Source organism: Camelus ferus, chromosome 21 (genome assembly GCF_009834535.1).
Source record: "Camelus ferus isolate YT-003-E chromosome 21, BCGSAC_Cfer_1.0, whole genome shotgun sequence".
NCBI lineage: Eukaryota > Metazoa > Chordata > Mammalia > Artiodactyla > Camelidae > Camelus > Camelus ferus.
This window is the reverse complement of record NC_045716.1, coordinates 13,129,351-13,152,588: the sequence shown is the minus strand read 5'-3', so window position 1 is coordinate 13,152,588 and position 23,238 is coordinate 13,129,351. Positions and strand designations below refer to the sequence as shown.

Below are 23,238 nucleotides of genomic sequence, written 5' to 3'. Positions count from 1 at the left end.
ATGCCAGGGTTTACCTGCCACCAGGAGGTGGCATTGCCTGGCAACCCCCAGGTAGCCCAGAGATCTCCATGCCCAGGTGAGCCCCGTGGGAAGCTGCTAATGAGACCTCACAAGCAGAAGGTATCCTGGTGGCCCGGAGACAGCTGGCACCCAGGGAAAACCTAAGCTACTGCACTTCTTCAGTTTGGGGCTAACAGAATGAAAAAACCCAAATCCATGGTTTATGGCTAAAATCTATGAATGAAATAAACAGCGTGTGTGTAAAACTCCTGGCCTCTTGGAGTCAGCTGGGAAGCACCAGGTATGTGTGGAATGCCACTGGCCTGTGCTCACAAGCACTGATGGGAAAGTTTGTAATTCCATGTACTGAATCCTTTGGTGAAAACTGTCCAGGTGCCCATGCAAATGGCGAGGAACGAAACCGAGACAGGGCCTCCAAGCCTTTTCTTATTGGTTTTGGAACGAATCCTTCTTACCCCGTGATAACGGGAGAGCATGTGCGTTCTCTGAGGGTGAGAGGGGTGGCCGGAAGCAGGCTGGGGGCCAGGAAAGGCGGGGTTTAGGTGTCTGCTGCAGATCCAAGTCATGCCCACAGAGGGTGTCAGACCGGGACCCCGTGAGCCCTGGCTCAGCCACAGGGAGCAAGGACGTGAAGTGGAGGCCAGGGTTCTCCCTCCTGATCAGAGATGCAGTGGGCACTCCTGGCATGACAGGGGCAGGGTGCAGAGCTGGGGTGGGCACTGCATTCTCTTCCCAAGACTTGCTGAGGGTGCTGCCTGCCTCAGGCAGTCAGGACTTTTGGGGAAGAAACAACAGGGACCATGCGGCTCCCATTCAAGGGAAAGGGCAACAGCTCGGAACCCATCAGTCCACGTGCTCTTCAGTCCAAAAACATCCCACAAAACTGCATGCGGAGACCGCTCTCGCTGCCTCGGACTTGCCAACCCAACCACAGCTGGTGTTTTCCGTCTGTTCTCACAGCCTCACGAACTCTTCTGGGATAATCCCACGTGGCTCGCATGGAAAATCTTGGCGCCAAAAGCAGATGTTTCTTTCTGTTCTATCTACCCTCTCCTTCATTCTCTTTCCTCATTCTTAACTTCACTGGAGTCGAAAACCTTTACTATTTCTTGGCCTAGAAGAGAAGTGATTTCACAAAATCTGAACAAATTAGTTAATCAGTGAAATAAAACCAAACCCTGAACGTCCTCCTCCTGGCTCACAAGTCACACTTGGAAACACAGTCTTGCCAAGTGGTTGGGGATGGGCATTTCAGTAGTTAAAATCCTGGGATACTGAGAGGTTCTTTTTTCTCTCACAGTCAAAATAAAAAGCCCCAGAATTCCTTCATTTATCAAGAAGGAACACATCAGTCCACGAGATAAATCAGTGATGTTGGTTTGTTGACCTGCCACACGGAAAAGATCTATCATCGCCACCGATGAGCATCCACGATAATTAAGAGTTGCTATTGCTTTCCGCCCCCTTGAGAGGGAAGGGGGAAGGCTTCTCCGCTTCCTGAAGAGGGAAAATTAACTTGAGCAGTTTGAGTTGCCCAAAGTCATCCAGCAAGAGATTAGAAATGCAGCTTGAACTGGCTCTTTCCATAAATATGATCTGATTAGTGCCCTCAAAGTATCCCTTTCCAGGTGAAGGTCTCCCTCAAACAACACAGTTGCAACTGCGGAGGCAAGAGCCACCAACGCACGCTGCGCACGGTGCGTGCAGGCGGAAGGGGAAACAGAGAAGCCGCACAGCCTTGAACTATCTCCTCTGCTGTATTTGTTAATTACAATGGAAAAAGTGGTGACTTTACAGCGGGGAAACCTGGCCGACACCACCTCAACTGTGTGGACTGAACGTATTCTCCCAAGATTCATAAACTGAAGCCCTAACCTCCAATGTTACCGTATTCAGAGGTGGGTCCTTTGGGAAGTAATTAGGTTTAGAAGAGGTGATAAAGGGTGGGGTCCTGATAAGAGACTGGAGAGCTTGCTCTCGGTCCCTCTCCCAAACCTTTCACCACGGGAGGACACAGCAAGAAGACAGCCAGGAAGAGGGTCCTCACCAGAACCCCACCACGCTGCCACCCTGATCTCAGATGTCCAGCCTCCTGAACTGTGGAAAAAAATGAATGTCTGCGGTTTAAGCCATCCAACCTATGGTATCTTGTTACAGCAGCCCAGGCTAAGATATCAACCAAGAGATCAAGGGTAAAATTAGCTAGTAATATACTGACGCTTGGCCCCTAATATGATCACCTCACCCTCTCCCACCCCACAAGCCTGCCAAAAATGTACCACCTCATTCTAACCTTGGGAGCACACCAGCTCCACCCAAATGGAGGGGCCGTCTACAAAGCCCCTCACGGGACTCTACAAGGGCGTCAATATCATGGGAGCCAAGGAAAGAACAAAGACCTGTCAAAGACTGAAGGAGACAAAGGATCACGTGATGACTGAATACAACGTGGGATCCTGAGCTGGATCCTGGACCAGAAAATAAGACATCAGTGGAAAAATGGGTGGAATCTGAATCAAGTCTGTAGTTGAGTTAATAGCATTGCATCCATGGCAATGTCTTAGGTTTGACAACTGCTATGGTCAGGCAAGACGATAACACTAGGAGAAGCTGGTGGGTGGGAATTCTCTGCACTGTTTCCCCAACTCTTCTCTGCACCTAAAATTATTTCAAAATAAAAAGGTTAAAAAAAAATCTACCCCTGAGTAGAGTAATTCCTCTGGGTCCCATAAAAGGTGATGGGGTTGTGTCCAGAAACTGTTAGCTCCAAAATCAATTATCGGATGGCGGAGCAGCTTTACACATACAAGACAGTGATGTTCCAATGAGGGAGTGGAGGTTTGGCATCGCCACATCCTGAATTACTACGGACAACACGAGGACACCACTGACCTATGAGCAAAGGCCCAAGGGCGTTATGCTCAGGAAGAGCAGCTGAGGAGGGCAGCGAGTGCTTTAAAGAGGAACCTGCCTTAAAGGAAAAATACTAAAAATAGAGCTACCATATTATCCAGCAATCCTACTCCTGGGCATGTATCCAGAGGAAGCTACTTCGAAAAGATACATGCACCCCAATGTTCATAGCAGCAATATTCACAATAACCAAGATATAAAAACAGCCTAAATAATTTACATCAACAGATGACTGGATAAAGAAGATGTGGCATATTTATACAATGGAATACTACTCGGCCATGAAAGAGAAAGACATAATGCCATTTAGAGCAACATGGATGGACCTAGAGATGATCACACTAAGTGAAGTAAGTCAGAGAAAGACAAATGTAGCATGATATCACTTACATGTGGGATCTAAAAGAATGGCACAAATGAACTTATTTACAAAACAGAAAGAGACCTTACATAGAAAACAAATTATGGTTACTGGGGGGAAAAGGTGGGGGAGGGATAAATCAGGAGTTTGGGATTTGCAGATGTTAACTACGATATATTAAATAGATAAACAACGAGGTCCTACTGTTCAGCACAGGGAACTATATTCAGTATCTTATAATAACAGATAGTGGTAAAGAATGTATGTATATATATAACTCAGTCACTATGCTGTACACCAGAAACCAGCACAACATTATCAATCAACAATACTTCAACTGAAAAAAAAAAAACACTGAAAGGAAAGGACTGGCCAAGAGGAGAAGGTAGTTTCGTCCAATGCTTGGGTTCTTTCTCTCTAGACAGAAGTAACTATGCCCTTGAGGTCCATGGGCCATGGCCAGGGCCCCAGGACACTGATTTCTGAATTCCGGTGTCCCTTGTCCTGAACTGCTGAGCTCAAGAAATCTGCTTGGGAATCACAGTAGACACTCTGGGATGTTCCTTCCCCAAAGGAAAGCCCTGAAGCGGTCAGCCTGAGATTTCACCCGTCAACCGGCCAGAGCGCCAGAGAGGACCGCACGCTACACCTGCCTGAGGGTGGGCATCCCTTCCCTGACAAGTTCCCAAGTTACCTGTGATCCTGTTGGAAATGCTGAAGAGCCTGGAAGTCCTGTGCCGCTGCACAAACGGTTCCCGGTAATACCGATCCCCAAAGCACATGCCCAGTAGTTCCTTGCGAACCGTCTTGTTCCAGAGTCCATAGATCAGGGGGTGGCAGATGGCACTGGTAAAGGACAGCCACGTGGCCCAGGTCTCCAGGGTCGGAGAGACATAGTTCTTCCCCCAGAGGGCCTCAGAGGTGATGACAACCATGTAGGGGCCCCAGGTGACCATGAAGGCACCAATGACCACCAGGATGGTGATGAGGGCTTTGCATTGGTTGGCCGAATAGACCACACCCTGAAAGGCGTTCTTCCTACTGCCTGAGGAGGAGGTGGAGGTGCTGGAGTTCTTCCTCCCGTTCCTCTGCGCGTCCTCCTCCACGATGACCACGGTGCCACAGTGCACCTTGCGTGCCTTGACCCTGGCCACGCGGAAGATGAAACCATAGCACACCAGCATGACCAGGAAGGGGAACAGGGCACACCAGATCTGCCAGAAGGCGGTATAGCCAGGCTCCCGGTGCCACGCAGCCACACACATCCACTTGAACTCGTCAAACTCCACCGATGACCAGCCAAACAGAGGCGGCAGGCAGCCGATGAAGGAGTGAAGCCAAATGTAGGCAAGTGCCATGACGGCTCGGTTGCCCGTGATCTTCATGGGGTACATCATGGGGTACAGGACAGCATAGTAGCTAGGAAGAGGAGGGAGGGAGGTGAGAGAGGAGTCAAAATAGAGGAGACACAGCAGGATGGGCACCCACTGCTTTCCCAGGTAGGGAGCACTGCTGAATTTCTTTTGCCCAACCCAGCCATGGGGTGAATGCTTCCAAAAGTGGCACCTCTCCCAACTCTCCCCAGACGAGTCACAGACTGGCCGTGCTGCCTAGCCCAGTGGGACCCTTCGTCAGAGAAGGGCTGGGCACCAAGAAGGACACACAGCTCAGGCGGTCCCATTTCCGAGCACCATGCCAGAGCCCATTCCTACTTGGGGGCGTGGCTAGTCCTGAGGCATCAACAGGCATTCTAAGGGATCGTACATCAAGCCAGATCACTTCTGTGTTTCTGACATTAAGCCCTTTGGGTCAGTTTTCAAAGGGTCACCAGAAACCAGACTAACATCTAAGGATCCTGGGGTACATTCGTTCAAAGAACACAGACGGGCGGCCTGCTACATGCCAAGCACTGTGCTATGAACCGGAAATACAGGGGAGACAGACACCTAAGCAGAGCATGAGACTCTGGCTGGAAAGGGCCACATGTAATCCTCATGACAATGGTTTGAAGCGGTTTTACATTTTACAGATGAGGACATTAAAGCAGAGAAAGGATAAATAATCTGCCCCAGATAAGGAAGGGGAAGAAACAAGATAAAAACCCAGGCAAGCTGACTCTCCAGTCCCCAACACACATGCCAGCAATTCCCTGCAAACCATCTTGTTCCAGAGTCCAGAGGCCAGGGGTGGTTCCTAAGCCCTCAGCCCTGCAGAGCGACTGATTCACACTGGCCACTCCGATCCAGAGTGCAGGCTTAGAGCAGACTTCCTGGAGGAGACGGCACACAGCCCCAGGTCTTCGAAGATCAGAGGCACTGGCCCAGGAGAAGCAGAGGCAGGAAGCCAGCCTTGGCGAGGCGTGGAGACAGAAGTGAGCAGCAACTCAGCGGGGAAGCCACTCGCAGCTCCATCAGGCAGACACGGGGTGAAGGTGGAGCGGGGAGTGGAGCTGGGCTTGGGGCGGGCCAGGCCTTGCAGGCCAGCTGAGGGCGGACCCTTTAACTGGAATGGGTGGGAGGACGTAGACCATGGGGCTGAGAGTAAACTACCACCCTCCTGCCCCAGACGTTTCATCCAAGGGAAACATTGTTTAATGACAGGCTTATGCATGAGGGCAAAATGTGGAGGGACAGGGGTACAGGCAGGACATGAGGGGATGAGCGTGGCTGTGAGCCTCACACATCACCTGTGAAACCACCTCCTCCACTGGGACCTTCCTGAGTCACCCCTGGGCACAACTAACTAACTTTATCTATCTATCTATCTATCTGTCTATCTACCTACCTATCTAATGGAGTACTGGGGATTGAACCCAGGACCTTGTGGATGCAAGGCATGCACTCTACCACTGAGCTATACTCACCCCAACCCCCGACCACCACTCTTTTTTAGACACTAGCCCAAGCATGACCATTGGTCCCAAAAGAGGCTTTCATGATGTTACATGTAACTCAAAAGCTGTAATGCCGTAGGGGCTCCAATGCTCTCCTGCCACAAGACCAACCAGTAGGAAAATGACCCCTGTTTTTAATAAGATGCTTTCACTAAAAACACAGACAAATACAGCCACCTTGCAGTGAACAGGTCAACTTACACTGAAAAGTGCTGGGACGGCACCAGTGATTTTCTTCACTATAACTAACCACCCCATAGTTCCAGGTACTTTCATTTTCTGATACAATACACTACTTTTGGAGCTGGAGTTTCATCCCCCTACAATGTGGAATGAAAACATGGGAAATATTTTAAAAGGACCTGAAGCCCTGGCAATTTCAAGGCTAAACTAGAAATGACATGTTGGACTTACTCACAGTGAAAATCTTCCCAGACTGAATGATGCTCCCCCCCCGCACGTGTCTCCCCACGGCTGGTTTAGGACACTGACATCTCAGGGGTGAATGTCACTCCAATCAGCTATTCTTCCTATGCTCTGCCTTTGCTCTCTCTTCATGGGTCTACAAGATGGGCTCTTTTGGCTCATCTGCCAAGGAATTTGATGGATTTCTCTAGCTAAGGTCCTTAACTGGGCACACGCGACAATGTCTGGTGACATTCTGAGTTGTTACAACTGGGCAGGTGCTACTGGCATCTAGTGAGTAGAGGCCAGGGACACTGCTCAACATCCTACACAGGACGGCTCAGCACAACAAATTATCATCTGGTCCAGAATGTCAATCGTGCTGCGGTTGAGAGACCCTGAGCTAAACTAACTGGTTGTTGGATGTGACTGACACCTGACTTGGCAGTACTGTGGAATGAGTGGTTAAGAGCCCAGCTTTCAGCATTTCAGAGCTCGGTGAGTTACTTACCAGCCATGTGGACTTGGGTGAGTTTGCAAAATCTCACCTTGCTCATCTGCAAAATGGGGCTGTTAGGGTTGTTGTGAGGATGAGCCGGGACAAATGTTAATGCACTGCCTGGCAAGTGACTAGCACGTAACACACTTTAGTTAAGGTCATGACTTCTGCCCGTGTTCTTCTCCGCTATGACTTTCTTAATGACGGTCCAACTTTCTTCCACTCCCATTCTCTCTCGTATTCCTCTTAGTCCTCTCTCCTCACTTATCTTTTACTACTGTGTCTCCCTCCCTCCCTCCCTCCCTCTCTCCCTGCCCCCTCCACCTCTCTGTCTCTCTCACACACACAAACACACACACACACACACACAAAGTTGCATCTTTGGGTTTCCAACACAGACGGTAAATAAGTGACCTCCAAAATTAATAACATCAAGTAAAATTAACTCCCCAATATTCAGGGGGCAAGAGAAGGAGTGTATGATATCCTAGTCAAATGGGGATCATCTGTATGAACATGTCCAAACTAACTGGTCCAGCCAATTTGTATTTTAGGCCACACAAATGACCAATAATAAAAAAAATTTGCATTTGCCAGGAAAACAGTTGAAGACACCAAATTTTACAGTAGTCTATATATTGTAGTCATAAAGATCTGGCCTAAGCACTGTGAATCCCCCTGGTGCTTGTAGGTGGAAATGAACTGTCTTCCTAAGATAACCAGGGCTTCGTGTGACTTGTCATCACAGGGAGGCAGAGTCCTTTCTCGCTCGACTCACGGCTCTGTCACTGGGTGACCCTGGGGCCAGGCTGTGGCCTGGGGCACCTGGATTAAAGCTCTAATGGGACGACTGTGGTGCAATCTGTTGATACGTGTCACTTCTTCCCTTTCCAGTCACTTCCCCTGGTCACCAGCTGTGTCACACACGCCACGCTCTGCCTTGCTCCCTCCCCTGCGTTCTCACAGGCCTTATGCACACATCATACGGTCCTAAAATCATCTGACCGCAAGTCTAGCCCCTCTTCGCCATGAATTCCTCAGCGTGTCTACTCATCTTCTTCAGCTGTGTATTCCTAGCACCACCCACCGTGACAGGCATATACTAGGTGCTTAATAACTGCTTACCAAATGAATAAATGGAAGCTGCTTCATCAGTTGGAAGGGCCCTTGCAGTCCTATTCACTGTTAAGGCTTAGCCCAAATGCCACCTCTTCCCTGGAGCACTCCTGGTCCCTCCATCAGAGGCAGTGACGGGGCAGTTACAGTGCCTCTTTCTGCTTTGTGTTCACATCAGTACCCAGCGGTCAGCCTCTGCCACGAAACTGTGAACTCCTGGTGGGCAGGCCTGTGTCCTGTTCATGCTGTATCCTACCACTGGGGGACTTAGCACAGGGCCTTTCACAGAGCAGACACCCAGCAAATATTCCAGTGTGAAAGAATAAGGCATTGAACGAGGTAAATTTTCTCTCAGATGATGCGGTTGATGGCATGACGTGAGGATCTGTCTAGTTTGCTGGTGAAAAATCTCACTCTCGCTTATCCAGAACCCAGATCCCAGCAAGCAATTTACAGCCTCCGAGAGCTGCCACGGCAGACAGCTGGCAGTTTCCTGAGCATCCCTGCGTAGACAGCTCTGTGACAGGTAATTCTGTGACAACCAGGTCCCCTGCTCTGCTGAGCTGTTAGCCCCAACTCCACATTCCATAGGACCCAGGAAGGGATATTCAAAAAGTAGTGATTAAAAAAAAAAAAAAAAAGAAATTAAAACAATGGTGAGATCTCATCCCATTTCACTGCCGACAAACTTCCAATTCTGCTTTTAATGCTATATCAGTCTTGATAGGAGGCTGACAGATAGCTGTGGAGCACAAATCTGTACAACCTTCTGAAGGGTGAGCTGCCTTCCGTACATCAAGAATCTTAGAAAGTGTGTTTACTCTGACCAAAAATATTCCGCATACATACATCTTCCTCAAAAGTGCTATATTAAATAGTAAGCAATAGAGGGATATTAAAAATAAACTATAGAACATCCAGAGGATGGAAAACTGTGTAACCATTAAAAAAAAAATCACATTCTCAAGGGATATCTGCAAGTGGAAAAAATGCTCATAATCACTTTAGTGAAAAATCAGGTCATAAAACCACATGTGCCATGAGCCTAAATGTTCTAAATTTACTGAATGCAGCCAAAAATCACTGAGGGCAAATATACTACAAAACATAGACAGTGATGGCTTCTGATCGGTGGGATTAGGGCTAATTTTTTATTTTACTTTTTATACTTTGAGCATTATTTTTATCGTTGGGGGAGAAAAAGATACTAGGAGAAGCCACCCGATGAGCCCTGAGCACGGCTCCTCCACTCTGCGCGCCCCCCAGCTGCAGAGCGAGGGGAGGCCTGCACCCCTGGCGGGCAACCCAGCTGCCACTCACCAGCTCAAAGCCTGACAATCCCGTGGGAGCCTGGGGACGTGTGCCCCCCCAGTGGTGACAGCCCCGGCCAGCCCCCTCTGTGATTTCCCCAACGCCGCTGCTAGCTTCCTCCCAATCCTGTAAATCACACAGAACCCGAATCTACCCTCTCTGCCCTCGTGAAGTCGAACCCTTGCCTGGAATGAATGAAGCGACCATCCACAAAATCCTCATAAACAAAAGGACTCAAGGGCTTGGAAACTCGCTGTCAAAGCCAGCAGGACTTGCACACCTACTCTGACAGCCCAACGCGGGAACCTGGAAGAACGTGCTAGACGGAGCAAGGGGCGTCAGCGGCGCACTTTCTCAGTGTTTGGCCAGCGAGACCGCACAAAGGGACCGCCCAGATTTTTACAATCACACACTGTCTCTCCCGGATGCCACCGTCTCCATTCCCTGGGGTGTCTGCCTTCCCCTGCTCTCCCTCCACCCAGGACTGAGCTGATTCTAAGGCCCCCACACTGTGGAGGACGAGAGCGTTTCTTCTCCCGCCTCCCCTGGTCCAGCTCTGGCCCATCCCGAAGCAACAGACAGCAGGCGGCACTTCGGGAAAGACCCGGACCTGACACCTCCTCGGCATGTCACCCTCCTCAGCTGCTGTTTCTCATCTACCAACTGAGAGGCAGAGGTTTCTAGAAAATTTTTTTTAAAGCATTAGAATCTCTTATAAAAAATAAGACTACATGCAAGTTAGATGAGATGCAAGCTCTGGTTGAAGGGAAGGGAGATGAGGCAGCTCTCTGTCTGCTCGCACTCCCCAGCAGAGGCCCCCGACACCCACCCGAGGAACTAAGACACTTTGAAAGTCACAGCCCACGCGATCTCTCAGGTTCCCCCTTTGCCCACACTCCTAAGTTCTTCAATTCTCTAAGGGTGAGGCGAGCTTACCGGTCGACAGCAATGACCCCGAGGGTGAGCATGCTGGCCGAGCTGATCAGCAGGTAGAGGAGGGCGGAGAAGTTGCACCAGACCACGCCAAAGATCCATTCCCTCCGGATGGAGCTGGTCACCACGAAAGGCAGCACCAACACAGACAGCAGGAAGTTGGACAGGGTCAGGCTGAAGACGAACTTGTTGCTGAGGGTGAGGAGGTAGGACTTTCTGTACAATGTGACCACGATGATCAGGTTGCCCAGGAAGACGAAAATGGTGATGATAATGATGGCGATGAACTCAGTGATGCCGCCACCCCCGGGGCCGCCCTCCTCCTCAGTGAGATTACTCAGCTCCTTCCTGTGGCCGAGGGAGGAGTTGAGGCTCATGGTCAGTGCACCTCGGCGTGGGGTGGGCACAGCATGCTGGACGACTGGAAAGACAGGGGGAAACCAGGGAACAGGAAAATATTCATCAAATCACAGCCTATGCACTTCCCAGAAGAGCAGCCGAGGCCCCTGGTCATCCAGCCAGTCCAGAAACTCCCAGCTGGTCTTCCCCATGCAAGCTCTACAAGAGTGGCCAGTTTTCTACAACCAACTTGCTGTGTGATTCGCTGTGTCCCCTTAAAGGATGTGCTCCTCCAGTCTAACCACCATCCCCGCCAAGGCCAGTACATCAAAACCTTTAATGTACTTAAGAATCACCGGCAGCACCAGCTTGAAGAGCTGATTCTTGGCCTCCACCCTTAAAGAGCCTGGTCCCAGAGAACTGAGATACAGCCTAGGAATGTGCATTTGGACAAGCCTGGGGCAGGTGATTCTGTTACATGTAGTCCATGTGGACTGCTGCTTTTGAACCCCTGCAACTCGGGGTGGACCCTGGGCCAGCATCAGCATCACCTGGAGCTACTAGAGATGCAGAATCTCAGGCCCACTCTCCGAATGACCAAACCAGAATCCACACTTTAATCCATCCTCGGTTGACTCATGTGGCCATTAAAGTTGGACAATACGATTATCGTAGGAATTATTCTGAGATCCCCAAGCAGGGTTTAAATGAGTATAATTTACAGAGACGTTGCTATTGCTCTCATCAGACAAGGCGAGGGAAGGCGAGGAGCTGACACTAATGATAAACAGGGAAGCGGAGGCTCAGTTTGAGGTCTTCACCCACAAACACCATCCTGGACACGGTCCAGTCCCAGCTCTCAGGACGCTGGCTCCGGATCTTGGCTAAAACTCAAAGTTGACATATTTTCACATTAAATCCTACAGATGAGTGTTTCTCCAAAATTTTCATCTATTTTAATCAGCCAAAAAAATCCCACAGATCCCTTTCCCCACCTGCTCTTATTCCCAACAAAGAAAAGACACCAGGAAGGAAGGAAGAACTGCGTTCCACGAGCCAGACAGCAAGCAGCCTGGTGCCTACACACAGCAGGAGAGCCTTCCCCATGGCCCCACTGCCTGTCCCGACACCTCTGTCCAAACCCTTTAGGCTGGTCGGTCAGGAAGGCGGCCCACCCCCTTCCCAGCAGTGCTGAAGGCCAGTTAGAAAGTCTCCCTTTACAGCGAGCCTGATCGCTGTGGGTCCTGACCACAGATCCCGGCATGTCAGTTTAAGCTGCACCAAATAATGCTAATCCCGCCTCCCCTTGACAGCCTTTAAAGACTTCACCAATTACTTACTTCCTTTTCTCCAGATTAAACCTCCCAGGTTCCTGATATAACTTCCAGATTCTTCCCTAACTCAAACTCCCTGCTTTAGCCTTGCTCAGGGATGTCGATGATCTCTTGATCTGTGGTCCCCGAAACTGAACGTACCACTCTGGATGTGGTCTGATGTCGAGTACAAAGGGGCAATTTTCTCCAGGATCAGGATAATCTTCTGCTACTATTGACTCCAACAGTGCATTTTCTTTAGCAGCCATATTATCATCCTGCTGGGCTTATATACATGTGTGGTCAATTAAAGCCCAAAGTTTATACACATATGAATTTCTGTGAAGGCAGGTGTCCCCAGTCTTGAACTGATGGGATTAATGTTTTTAAGCCTAAATACAAAACATTATTTCTACCAAGTTTTACTTTGTGCATTTTGGCCCATATTTCCAGGCTGCTAAAATATTCTGAATTTTGATTCAGTTGTGTAATATGTTAGGTACTCCAGTTTTGTGCAATAAATATACCTTAAATGTATGCCGTCTATGTCTGTGGCTTTGTAAGGTTATTTCTGGGTTTTGTCTTTATTTTTTCAGTTCTGAATTTTGTCCAGTCTTTTTTTTCCCTCCCTTCATATAGTTTTTTTTTTAATTGATGTATAGTCGATTTACGTTACTGTGTTAGTTTCTGGTGTATGGCACAGTGACTCAGCTGTACATATATATATTCCTTTTCATATTCTTTTTCACTATAGGCTATTACAAAGGTATTGAAGGTAGTTCCCTGTGCTGAATTTTATTCACTCTTCTAAGTAAATTATTAACTCATATCTCAAAACAACAGTCCTACATAAGCATGTTATACTGAGCTGCACAAGTGCTAACACCATGGTAAAGAAAACATATTCTAAGTCTATAGATAAATGACAAAATGGGGGAAAATACTTAGAACATGATAACATAAAAGAAGGGTTAATCATTCTAATTTACAAAAAAAATCCTAAAAAACAGAAAGAGATGAAAAAAGAAAAGTGGGTAAAAGATGTTCTAAAAAATTGTAACTATGTGATGACGGATGTTAACTAAACTTACAGTGGTAAATCATTTCTCAACATATACATATATCAAACCATTATGTTGTACATCTGAAACTTACACAATGTTATGTACCAATAAAACTGGAAAAAAAAAGACAAAGAGAGAGTTCACAGAAAAAGAGAAACCGATTGTACTGAAACATATGGAATGATGCCCCATTTCATTCAAAATAAGAGAAATGCACATCAAAACTACACTGAGATACCACTTCTTTCTTTCAGGCCAGTAACAATTAAAAAGCTCGGCGGCACTCTCTGCTGGTGAGGCTGTGAGGAAGCAGGCATTCTTCCATTCTGCACACCGGCACGGGGAACGCCAAGTGTAGTAGCCCTGGGGAGGGGGATTTGGCAACACCTAACAAAACCACATATGCACATACTCTTTGACCAAGAGATTCCATTTCTAGTATTCACCCTGAAGATACAAGTTCGTAATATAAAGTAATAGATGCACAGGTTATTTCATTCACTGAGGCACCAGTTAGTTTAAAAAAGGAAATATGCGAAAGAAGGGGGTAAATCAGAACACATATAAATATACATAAATATGTTTACTTACGCAAAAAGAAAAACAGGAAAGATCACCAGAAACTAAGATACAGATAGAAGTAGATTTCTCTAAGTAATTTTTCACAATTTTGATTTTTGAATCATGTAAATGTTTTATATACTAAAAAAATTAAAGATGTATGCAACAAGTAAATACAAAATTGATTGCAAACAGAAAAAAAAAATAAGCCAAACTATATATTAGATTGATAACGTAATCATACAGAGAAAAGAATTACATCAAGGAGTTTTTAAATACAGTATTTTTGCCTATTAAACTCTCAATGGTATATATTGTATGGACAAAAGAGGATTCCTTAATAGGTTAAATGTTGTTAACGATGTTAACAATTGCTTTGGATGTAGAGAATGAGTGTACATGCTGATGCTGGGAAGCACATTTCTAACTGTGGAAGAAAGGAGAAACAAATTATGGAATAGGGAGAGGTGAGGAAGAACCCTGTGCTGTTAGCTTGGTTAGTGGATAGATTAGTGTGAAATCACTATTCAAATATAAATATAAAAACAGGTTCAAGGAAAGTCTTGTTCAGAAAGATTAAGAAATTGAAAACATAAAACGGCAAGTGAGAGGATGAACAGGAAGTACTTTATAAGGTATAATTACTTCACCCAAGCAAAGCATAGTTTCCCACTTACTATCATAGGAATCATCTCTGGCAGTGTGGTGGGCTCAGCTGACGTGAACACCTTTTCTTTTCCAAATTCATAGAAATGCTGGTTAAATACGATACAAAATCAAAAAAAAAAAAAAAAAAAAAAAAAAGCCAAACTTGAAAAAAGAAAGGGAGAGTCACAGGGAACAGAAACAGAAAGAAAAGTTGAGAGCCAGAGTTACAATCTCACACCTGTGGCCAGTAGGGGATTAGATCTAGTTCAAGACTCCTAGGGCTGAGGTTTTCTATGTGGGAGGATGACTTTGGGCCCCACAAGGCAGAGGACTGGAACCAACACCCAGCATCATGGGTTCTAGAGGGACTGCCTCCTTCATAAAACAGGGATTAGAAAAACTCCTCCCACTGGCAAAGGGAAACTGACAAAAACAGTCACTTATCTGAGGCTCTGGGTGGAGCATTAAAGACTTTTTTTCATGAGAAATCAAATACTGAGGCATGTGCCACGCTGATGAGGGTACCAAATATATAAACTCCACATGGTGCAGAAATGTAAGCTAATAAATCCATGTAAAAATTAATGCTGGCAGAATTAAACACAAACAGCTCTGTATTGAATTTCCACATTCATAAAAGGAACAAACATTTAATGAAAGTGAGTGCATAGTGTTTGCCATGAGGGAGAATCAACAAAACAAAAACCATGAGAATCAATGTTCCAAGAAGTCGAATTAATAGAAAAAATATAAACAAAACCATAAAATAAATACAATTAAAAGCTGTAAAAGAAAAAGCAGTAGAAGCCATATTGAAAAAACAAGATACCATGAAAAAATAATTGTGAAAAAGAGCCAAACAGAAATTCGAGAAGTTAAAATTTTAGCTGTCAAAATTAAATACTCAACAGATATGCTGAACAGCAGATTTAGCTAAAGAGAAAGATGGCGAACTGGAAGACAGCTCTGAGGAAATTAACCAGGAAACAATCAAAAAGATTAAGAAAATGAAAACATGAAATAAAAGTCAAGATACATGAAGGACAGGATAAGAAGATCCAACACATGTTCAACAAAAGTGGCTGCAGGAGAGATTACAGGAATGGGGCAGCAGATCCTGCTGGGTGCCTACCTAGCAGCCATTGTCAGTGTTCTCCCTTACTAGCAGACCTGACTTTGGTTTGGTGTCCAGTCCTCCTCCCAGTGACACAGAGAAGGCTGATCCAATCCCTAGTTCTGAGAGCTAGGTCTTGAGTGGTTTAAACTAATCATTGTATTCCCTTTCTCTTTGCAATTCTGGCAGTATTAGTCAGGAGGCGAAGCTGGGAGGTACAGTGGGTTTCTGGGAAAAGCTGCTTTGATCTCAGAGATACCAGAAGAAAACACTTTTCTTAACAGCCTGAATGGCCAAGACAGCACAGGGCCGTGGCAGCCATCTTCAGGTCATTAGAGGTGCTGGGCCAGCATGCTGAGCAGAGCTAAGTTCCAAGGCTGGATCCCTGAGCTGCTGAATTAACAAATCCTGACGTCAGCTTTGTCCTGGCTTCTGGTTAAGTGGAGGCACACATTGGCAAAACTTGTTTTTAAAGCTATTTTCAGTTAGGTTTCTGTTACTTGAGTCAAAAGCATCTAACTTACATTAAGGTGGGCCTACACTGTCTACATTAAGGTTGATGCAGTATTTAGAGGTACAGTTAAACATTTTCCATTATTAGAGGAAGACACAAGGCCTCAGAACAAAAGAGCATATCAAGTTCTCAGGATAAATCAGAAGACGTCAACACCAAGGCACATCACAACGAAAAATGACAAACACCAAGATACAGAGACAACGGTAAAAGCAAGTTTTCCCATAAAGCAACAATTCGATAAACAGCCGACTCTTCTTTTGAAGAAAAGAGAAAATAGAAGGCAGAAAGAGTGTAACGATCTCTTTGAAATGCTAAGGAAAGGAATTCTTGCCCTAAAACTCTATAATATCATTCAAAAGAGAGCACAAAATTTTTAGGCAAACAGAGACTGAAGGTTTACTAATGTCTCCTTACTGAATGATCCACTTAAATTTACGCTTCATGAAGGGAATTGAATCCAGAAATAAGGGGTAGGGTATAAGAATCAACTGTTAGAAAAGAAAATGGTAAATACAGGAAAGAATCTCAATCAGGACTGCAAAAAAAAAAAATGAAATTTAACATTAAAAAATTCAACAACACATTTTATAAAAATAGCTAACTTGGGAGCTCTGAAAACAAGATGAAAATAAAACACTAAGCAAAATGGAAGTTCTTAAAGGTGTGTTTTTCCAAGTTAGCTTGTACTCAGGGCAGAGACTTGGCTATGGCTGTTTTCCCAGCACCTGGAAGAGTGCCTGGCACGTAGTAGGTAACTCAATAATTATTTGTTGGATGAACGATTAGCCTTCGAAACTTCGTCATTATTAAGTATGTGTTAACATTACAAAGGGAGCCACTAAGAGGAGAAAAATAGGATGCAAAATGTCTAATCCAAAAGACAGAAAAGAAAGGGAATGAAGAATGACTCGACCTGGCTACCTTCCAGAGGCCCTGGTAGCAGGCACACCAGTGAGGTGCAGAATCAGAGAGCCCAGGGTGGGCCACCGGCCTTGAGGTCCTCTGGTCCGACTCTCCCCAGGAGGCAGTGGGGGAACAGGGGCCAAAGAGCTGCCCACCCCGGGAAATCCAAAACCCCAGCCTCTGCCAGGAGGCCTGGAGAGGGGAAGGCACAAGCCCCAGCAAATCCCCCAGGGGTGCACTTTAACAAGAGAGAGGATTTGGAATGTCCCAGCCAGTGAAGGCTTCCTGGCAGGCGGCCAGCTTACTCAGGGACCCAACAAGCCAGGGCCCATTGAATGGAAGCAAATGCGAGTGTGACTCACATTACCATTCTCCTGGCCAGTTCTGCTGCCAGACATGAAGGTGTTTCAGACTCCCACACTCACTGCATCCTGCCTTGACCGAAGAACTCACCCTGTGCTGCAACTCCAGGAAACAACGCAACTGGAATACGACTGGGGTCTGAATACTGGTATCGGAAATGACGCCCAGGAAGGAGAGCCAGCCCTCTGGGACAGGTCACCGGGGAAGGCTGAAGGTGTCCTTGGCCTCCTTCTTGAAAACAACCTTCTCTTCTTGCCACAGACCATACTCTGGACCCATGGACCCAAGTATCATGGAGTCTCTTCATATGGAAATGGAGTAAAGCTTTTCACACCCACACCCCCACCCCAGAGTGCAGTCTCTTTGGGATCAGCTCTGTGACCAAGGCCACAAGCCGCTACAAGGAAAAGGAAGCCTCACTCACCTCTTCAGTGTCTCTTTCAAAAGGGCCAGCAAAGGGCCAGCCTGAGAGCCCACAGACCACAGGCCCAGGCCCGGGCGGGTGCTGTGAGGCCATGCTGGTCAGAAGGAGGCAGGACTTTTGGCATCTCTCTAACCAGAGGCGCTGGACACAGGATATACCTGACCTCTCCAAAAGTCTTCTCTGGAGGAAATTGTTTCTTTTAGCATAAAGCTTTCTTCTTATAGTCTTAAATATACCCAACCGGGCCAGTGGTTGACTTTCTCCTCCATGGCTTTTTTCCTTTTCTTTTGATACATATTTGTAGCACCTTTGGTGGATTCTTTTGTCTGTTTGTTTTTGGTGGGGAGGAAATTAGGTTTGTTTGTTTGTTTGTTTTAATGGCGGTACCAAGAATTGGACCCAGGACCCTGTGCACGCTAAGCATGCACTCTACCACTGGGCTATCCCCTCCCCCAACTGTGGCCGCCCATTTTTATGAAGAGTTGAGCAACCTAAAAGCTGGACCACCCGATGTCTTCTTCTAAAGAAATTAAATGCCAACAGGTAGGTACATAAGATATTCAAATAAACAACCCTCCAGGCGAGGAAATACTCCTAAACACCACTTCAAACAAGCGCAGGTGAGGTCACTGTCAGGTTATTTTGGCCACATTCTCAGGGGCTCTTCATCTCAGCACCTCAAAGCACTTCATACACATCAATCACCAGCTGGAGCAGCTGAGGGGGTGGAGTTGGGAAGCGCCTAATAACCACCTTCTTTTGCACTAGGGTACATGAGATAGACAGGGAACCTCCGTCTCCTTCCCACCCACAGACCAGAACACACAACTCGCTGAGAGCCTGAAGGAGCTCACAGGATCCCTGGTCTCCGTCCCCGCAGTCCCTCCATCCTTCCCTGGCACTCACATGAAAGTGGTTCCAAAAACGTGTAACTCCAGAGGGACACCAGTGCCCAGCCAGCCCAGGATCTGTTACAATGCACAGTGCTTTGTTCTTGTCCCCACGAGGGCACCAGAAACCTAGGAACGTCCTAGTTTAAAACCTCTCACTTCACCTGTGAAGCAGGTCTGAGCCCTGGTCTGTTTGGGAACATACCTCAGAGGAAGGAAAAGAAGCCAGAGTCTTCTGACCCCAATGACCTAATGGTCCTTGTCTGAATTCTTGGTTTGCTGGTGGGGGAGACTCGACGTTGGTCCCTCCACATGTACACTATCAACCTGAGGCCCTCACCACCCTCCGCAACTTCCTTCTGTGGGGACTGGAAGCCTGGAGGCCGGAGCTCTTCATTGACCATGACCCTGTCCACAAGGGCGTCAACAGTGACTGTGAAATGTCTTCCCAAAACCAAGTTTTTGCTCCTCAGCATAGACATTTCCCAAGGCTCGGTCCTTGATCCATTCCTTTCTCCCTGTGCCCTTGAGAATCTTACCCATTTCCAAAGTGTTGTCTGATTAACTAAAAATAATCAGAATTGCCAAAACAGTGAGCAACACACAACAGAATTTTACATCCACCATCTTGTTTCATCTTCCGAATAACTTTTAGAGGTAGGAATTACTCTTCTCCTGGTTCAGAGGCAGCACAACAAATGGTTAAGGGCATGGACTCGAACTAGAGAGCCTGGGTTCAAATCCCAGCTTAACTACTTCCTGTGAGTCACTGGCTCCGTTACGTTGACATGTTGCGCAACCTCTCTGGGCATCAGCTTTTCCCTTTGTCAAATGGGGACAGGACTCCTGCTCAGGAGTACCTACCTCTAGGGTTGGTGGGCAAAATCAACAAGTTAATATTTGTACAGTGCTTAGAAGAGAGTTTGGTAGCACATAAGTGTTTGTTAAATCAATAAAATGGGGAATCTGAGGCTAGGAAGGTTAAGTGCCTAGTTCAAGAGGACATTAGGCAGTAGCTCTCCAACTTGGTCCACGGCTTGTGTGGCTACCTTTTGTCCATCCACTCACCACCATAGCAGTGAAGATGCCACCTGATGTGGCCTCACCCACATTCCAGGCTTCTCACCCGCTCACATGGTCATGTACCTTCTGCTCCAGCCCGCTGTGCTATGTGCTCCTATTGCCGACTTGCTCTGGCTTCTGCCTATCCTCTCCTCACAATACTCTGTTTGTGAGATGAATGAATACAGATTTGCAAAGTCTAAAATATGTTATTGATCAATTGGCCTAATAACTGTACTGAAAGAGGGAAAGAAAGAAACAAGTAAGTGGGTGAGGGGAAATTGAGGCTTGAGAGCAATACAAAAATATACAAAGTCACAACACTGGATTTGGCAATGATTTCTTGGGTATGACACCAAAGGCACAGGCAGAAAAGAAAAACACAGACAAATTGGACTTAATGAAAGTTTTTAAAATCTGTACATCCAAAGACCCCAGAACAAAAAGGGAAGAGAAAAAAAAAAAAAAAAAAGACTCCATGGACAGAGCAGAAAGGCAACCCACGGATTGGGAGAAAATAATTGCAAATCAGATATCCAATTTCCGATTAAGAGTTAATATTCAGAATAAATTGAGAACTTCCTAAAATTCGACAACAGTAACAAACAACCCGTGTCCAAAAAAGATACACAAATGGCTAATAAGCACATGAAAAGATGCTCCCCATCATTAGGAAAAGCAAATCGAAAACACAATGCGATACCACCTCATACTCATTAGGATGGCTACTGTCCAAAACAAAAAACAAAACCCAGAAACTAAGAACAAGTGTTGGCGAGGATGTGGAGAAACTGGAACCCTTGTGCACTCTTGGTGGGAATGTAGAATGGTGCAGCCATTGTGGAAAACAATATGGCAGTTCCCCCCAAAATTAAATAGAATTGCCATATGATCTAGCAATTCTGCTTCTGGTTATATACCCAAAATATCCTAAAAGTAAGATATAAAAAAGATATTTTTACACCGTGTTCATAGCGGCATTATTCACAGTAGCCAGTGAGAAAGCAGCCCAAGTGTCCGTTGACTGATGAATAGATAAGCAGACTATGGTATATCCACATAATAGAATATAATTCAGCCCTAAAAAGGAAGGAAATTCTGACATATGTTATAGCATGGATGAACCTTGAGGATATTATAGTAAGAGAAACAAGCCAGCCACATATTGTATAATTCCACTTATATGAGGTACTTAAGAGTAGTCAAAATCACAGAGATGGGAAGTGGAATGGAGGTTGCCAGGACCTGGTGGGAGGGGAAAAGGGGAGTTGTTTAATGGGTTTAGGATTGCAAGACAGAGAGAGTTCTGGAGATGGATGGTGATGATTGCACCACATGAATGTACTTAATACCACTGAACCATGCACTTAAAAATGGCTCAGATGGTAAATTTTATGTTAGGTGTATTTTACAGCAATAAAAAAAGTTGGAAAAAATATACCAGGGTACCTTCTCTTTAATTCCTCTCCCCACGGGGTTTGGAGAGTCATGAAATGAAAGAAGTCCGTTACCTTCACGGAGTCTCGCCCACTGATGGAGTAGAGACAAGCCTCAGACAGCACGTACAGTAACCTCCTCCTGCAGCCAAAGAGGACATGCAGGCTCTTCCTGCTCTGGATTATTTCTCACCAGGAACTAGTCCGGCAGTGACTTTCAAGGTGAAAACCACTGGGGAAAAAAAAAAAAAAAGATTCACCATGCTACACCGTCCCCAGATTCCATGGTAAAGCAAAACTCAACTATTTTCTCCTCCAACTCCTCTGGTGCAGTTTTTGTTGTGCGTGTCAGAGAACGTGAGGAACACTCAGGACTCGGCCAAGCTGGACTCTGAGCACGGACAGTCCATTGAATTTTTCCAGTGGGCCACTGGCCTTGCTTCCAGGCCTCCCCCAGCAATACTGAAAGTGGCCATCATCACCCTCAGGTTTCCCGGTCAACACAGAAGGGGAGGGGCCAGCCTCCCAGAAAATCCATAAACCACCAGCTGCAGTCATGATGAAGACAGCTCACTCAGGGGACAGTCTTAAGCCCCAACAGGAAAGCACTTGAGGAAAAGGGGGAGAGAGCAGGGGCAGGTTGATCACAGCTCTCTGGGGATGTCTTAGCGCCCTGAAGATCGGGCAGGATCTTCCGATAGAAATAGCCTTCCCAACCACACACAAGACAGCGATCTTTCCTTTGCCAGCGGCTGGATACCCAGCTGGGACCATGTGACTCCCTTGGATGGGAGAAGAGCAGAAACGCCAGCTCTCCCAGGGCAGGCTCAGGAAAGCTCCCCCTCCACCCCTGACACTGGCCCCCAGCCAGCCTGCCTGGAACTGGGATCTCAGCAGATCCCAGAGGCAGAACTGGGTTAGACCAAGTCAGACCCGCCCAGGGCTGTTCTAAGTCTACCTGATGCTTCTGCCAGAAGTGGCCATGGTGATTCACAGAGCAATTGGGCTGGTTAGGAGCCCCTGCTCAGGCAGAGAGAAGCCAACGCCACTCCCCAGAGCTCCAGACTGGCTACTCGACATCCCCACTTGGATATCATGGGCATCAACAAGCCTAAAGTGTCCAAAAACAGATTTCAAATCCTCTGCCTCTCAAAGGTGCTCTTCCCACATTCTCTGCCTTGTGTTGTGGTACCTCCATCCTTCCAGGTACTCAGACCCTGAACTCTGGAACCACACCCTGACTTCTCACTTTCTCTCACATCTCCTATCTGGTCTACTAGCAAATCTACTGGCTCTACTTTTGAAATGTATCTGGAATTCAACTACGTCTTACTATCTCTGCTACCATCCACTATGGTGCAGGCTACATTATGTCTTCTATTAAAATGCTTCCTCAGGAGTCTACCATTGCCCCCAACTCTCAACACAGCAGCGAGGGTAAGCCTGTTAAAACAGAGGTCAAAATACATGAACAAGACAGTGCTTTACTCAAAACCCTAAAAGGATTCCCATATCGCTCAGAGTAAGCCCTGCAGCTTCCTACATGATCTGGCTCCCCAGTACTGCTCCAACCTCATAGTAAAAATTACTCTTCACTCCCATTCCAATGATACCAACCTCCTCACTATTTCTCAAACACATTAAGCATGTGTCCACCTCAGGGCCTTTGCACTTGCTGTTTCCTGTGCCTAGAATGCTTTTCCCCCAGGTATCTTTGTAGGGCGCTCGCTCACTTTCTTCAGGTCTTTAAAAGTCACCTTTTCAGCAAGGCCTTCCCAATCCACACCACCTAACATTTTATACCCCTCTCTAATACTTCACGGCCCCATTCCCTTCTTTACTTTTTCTTCTTATCACACATGTGTATACCTATTTATTTATCTTGGTAATGTCCTTCTCTCCCATAGGCTCCATGAGAGTGAGAAATTTTTGGTCTGTACATTTTGGGGTCATCATCTAGAACAGTGCCTGGCAAATAGTAGGTGCCCATTACATGTGATAAATAAGTGAAAATGTGAATTAACAATAGGACATTGGACATTTTGGCCTACTAGGCATTTCTGGACTTCAGAGAATTATTTTTACAGATGTATCGCACACTTTTCACTATCCAGTCAATACCCATTCTCCCCTTTCCCCTATCAGCAGAACC

At 46.5% G+C, this 23,238-nt stretch overlaps 1 protein-coding gene across 6 annotated transcripts in view; it reads right to left on the bottom strand.

Annotated features, from left to right (window-relative positions):
- Positions 1-23,238, bottom strand: part of GPR161 (G protein-coupled receptor 161) — a 52,093-nt gene that overhangs the window by 15,365 nt on the left and 13,490 nt on the right. For 5 of the 6 annotated variants that reach the window (XM_006193974.3, XM_032463800.1, XM_032463795.1 and 2 more), the window contains exons 3-4: positions 10,456-10,873; positions 3,990-4,714 (exon numbers count right to left, since the gene is read on the bottom strand). In XM_006193974.3, the coding sequence (XP_006194036.3) occupies positions 3,990-4,714; positions 10,456-10,873 (1,143 nt within the window). Of the gene's footprint in view, positions 1-3,989; positions 4,715-10,455; positions 10,874-21,161; positions 21,319-23,238 lie in introns of all 6 variants that reach the window. The other variant, XM_032463799.1, reaches the window with a different exon arrangement.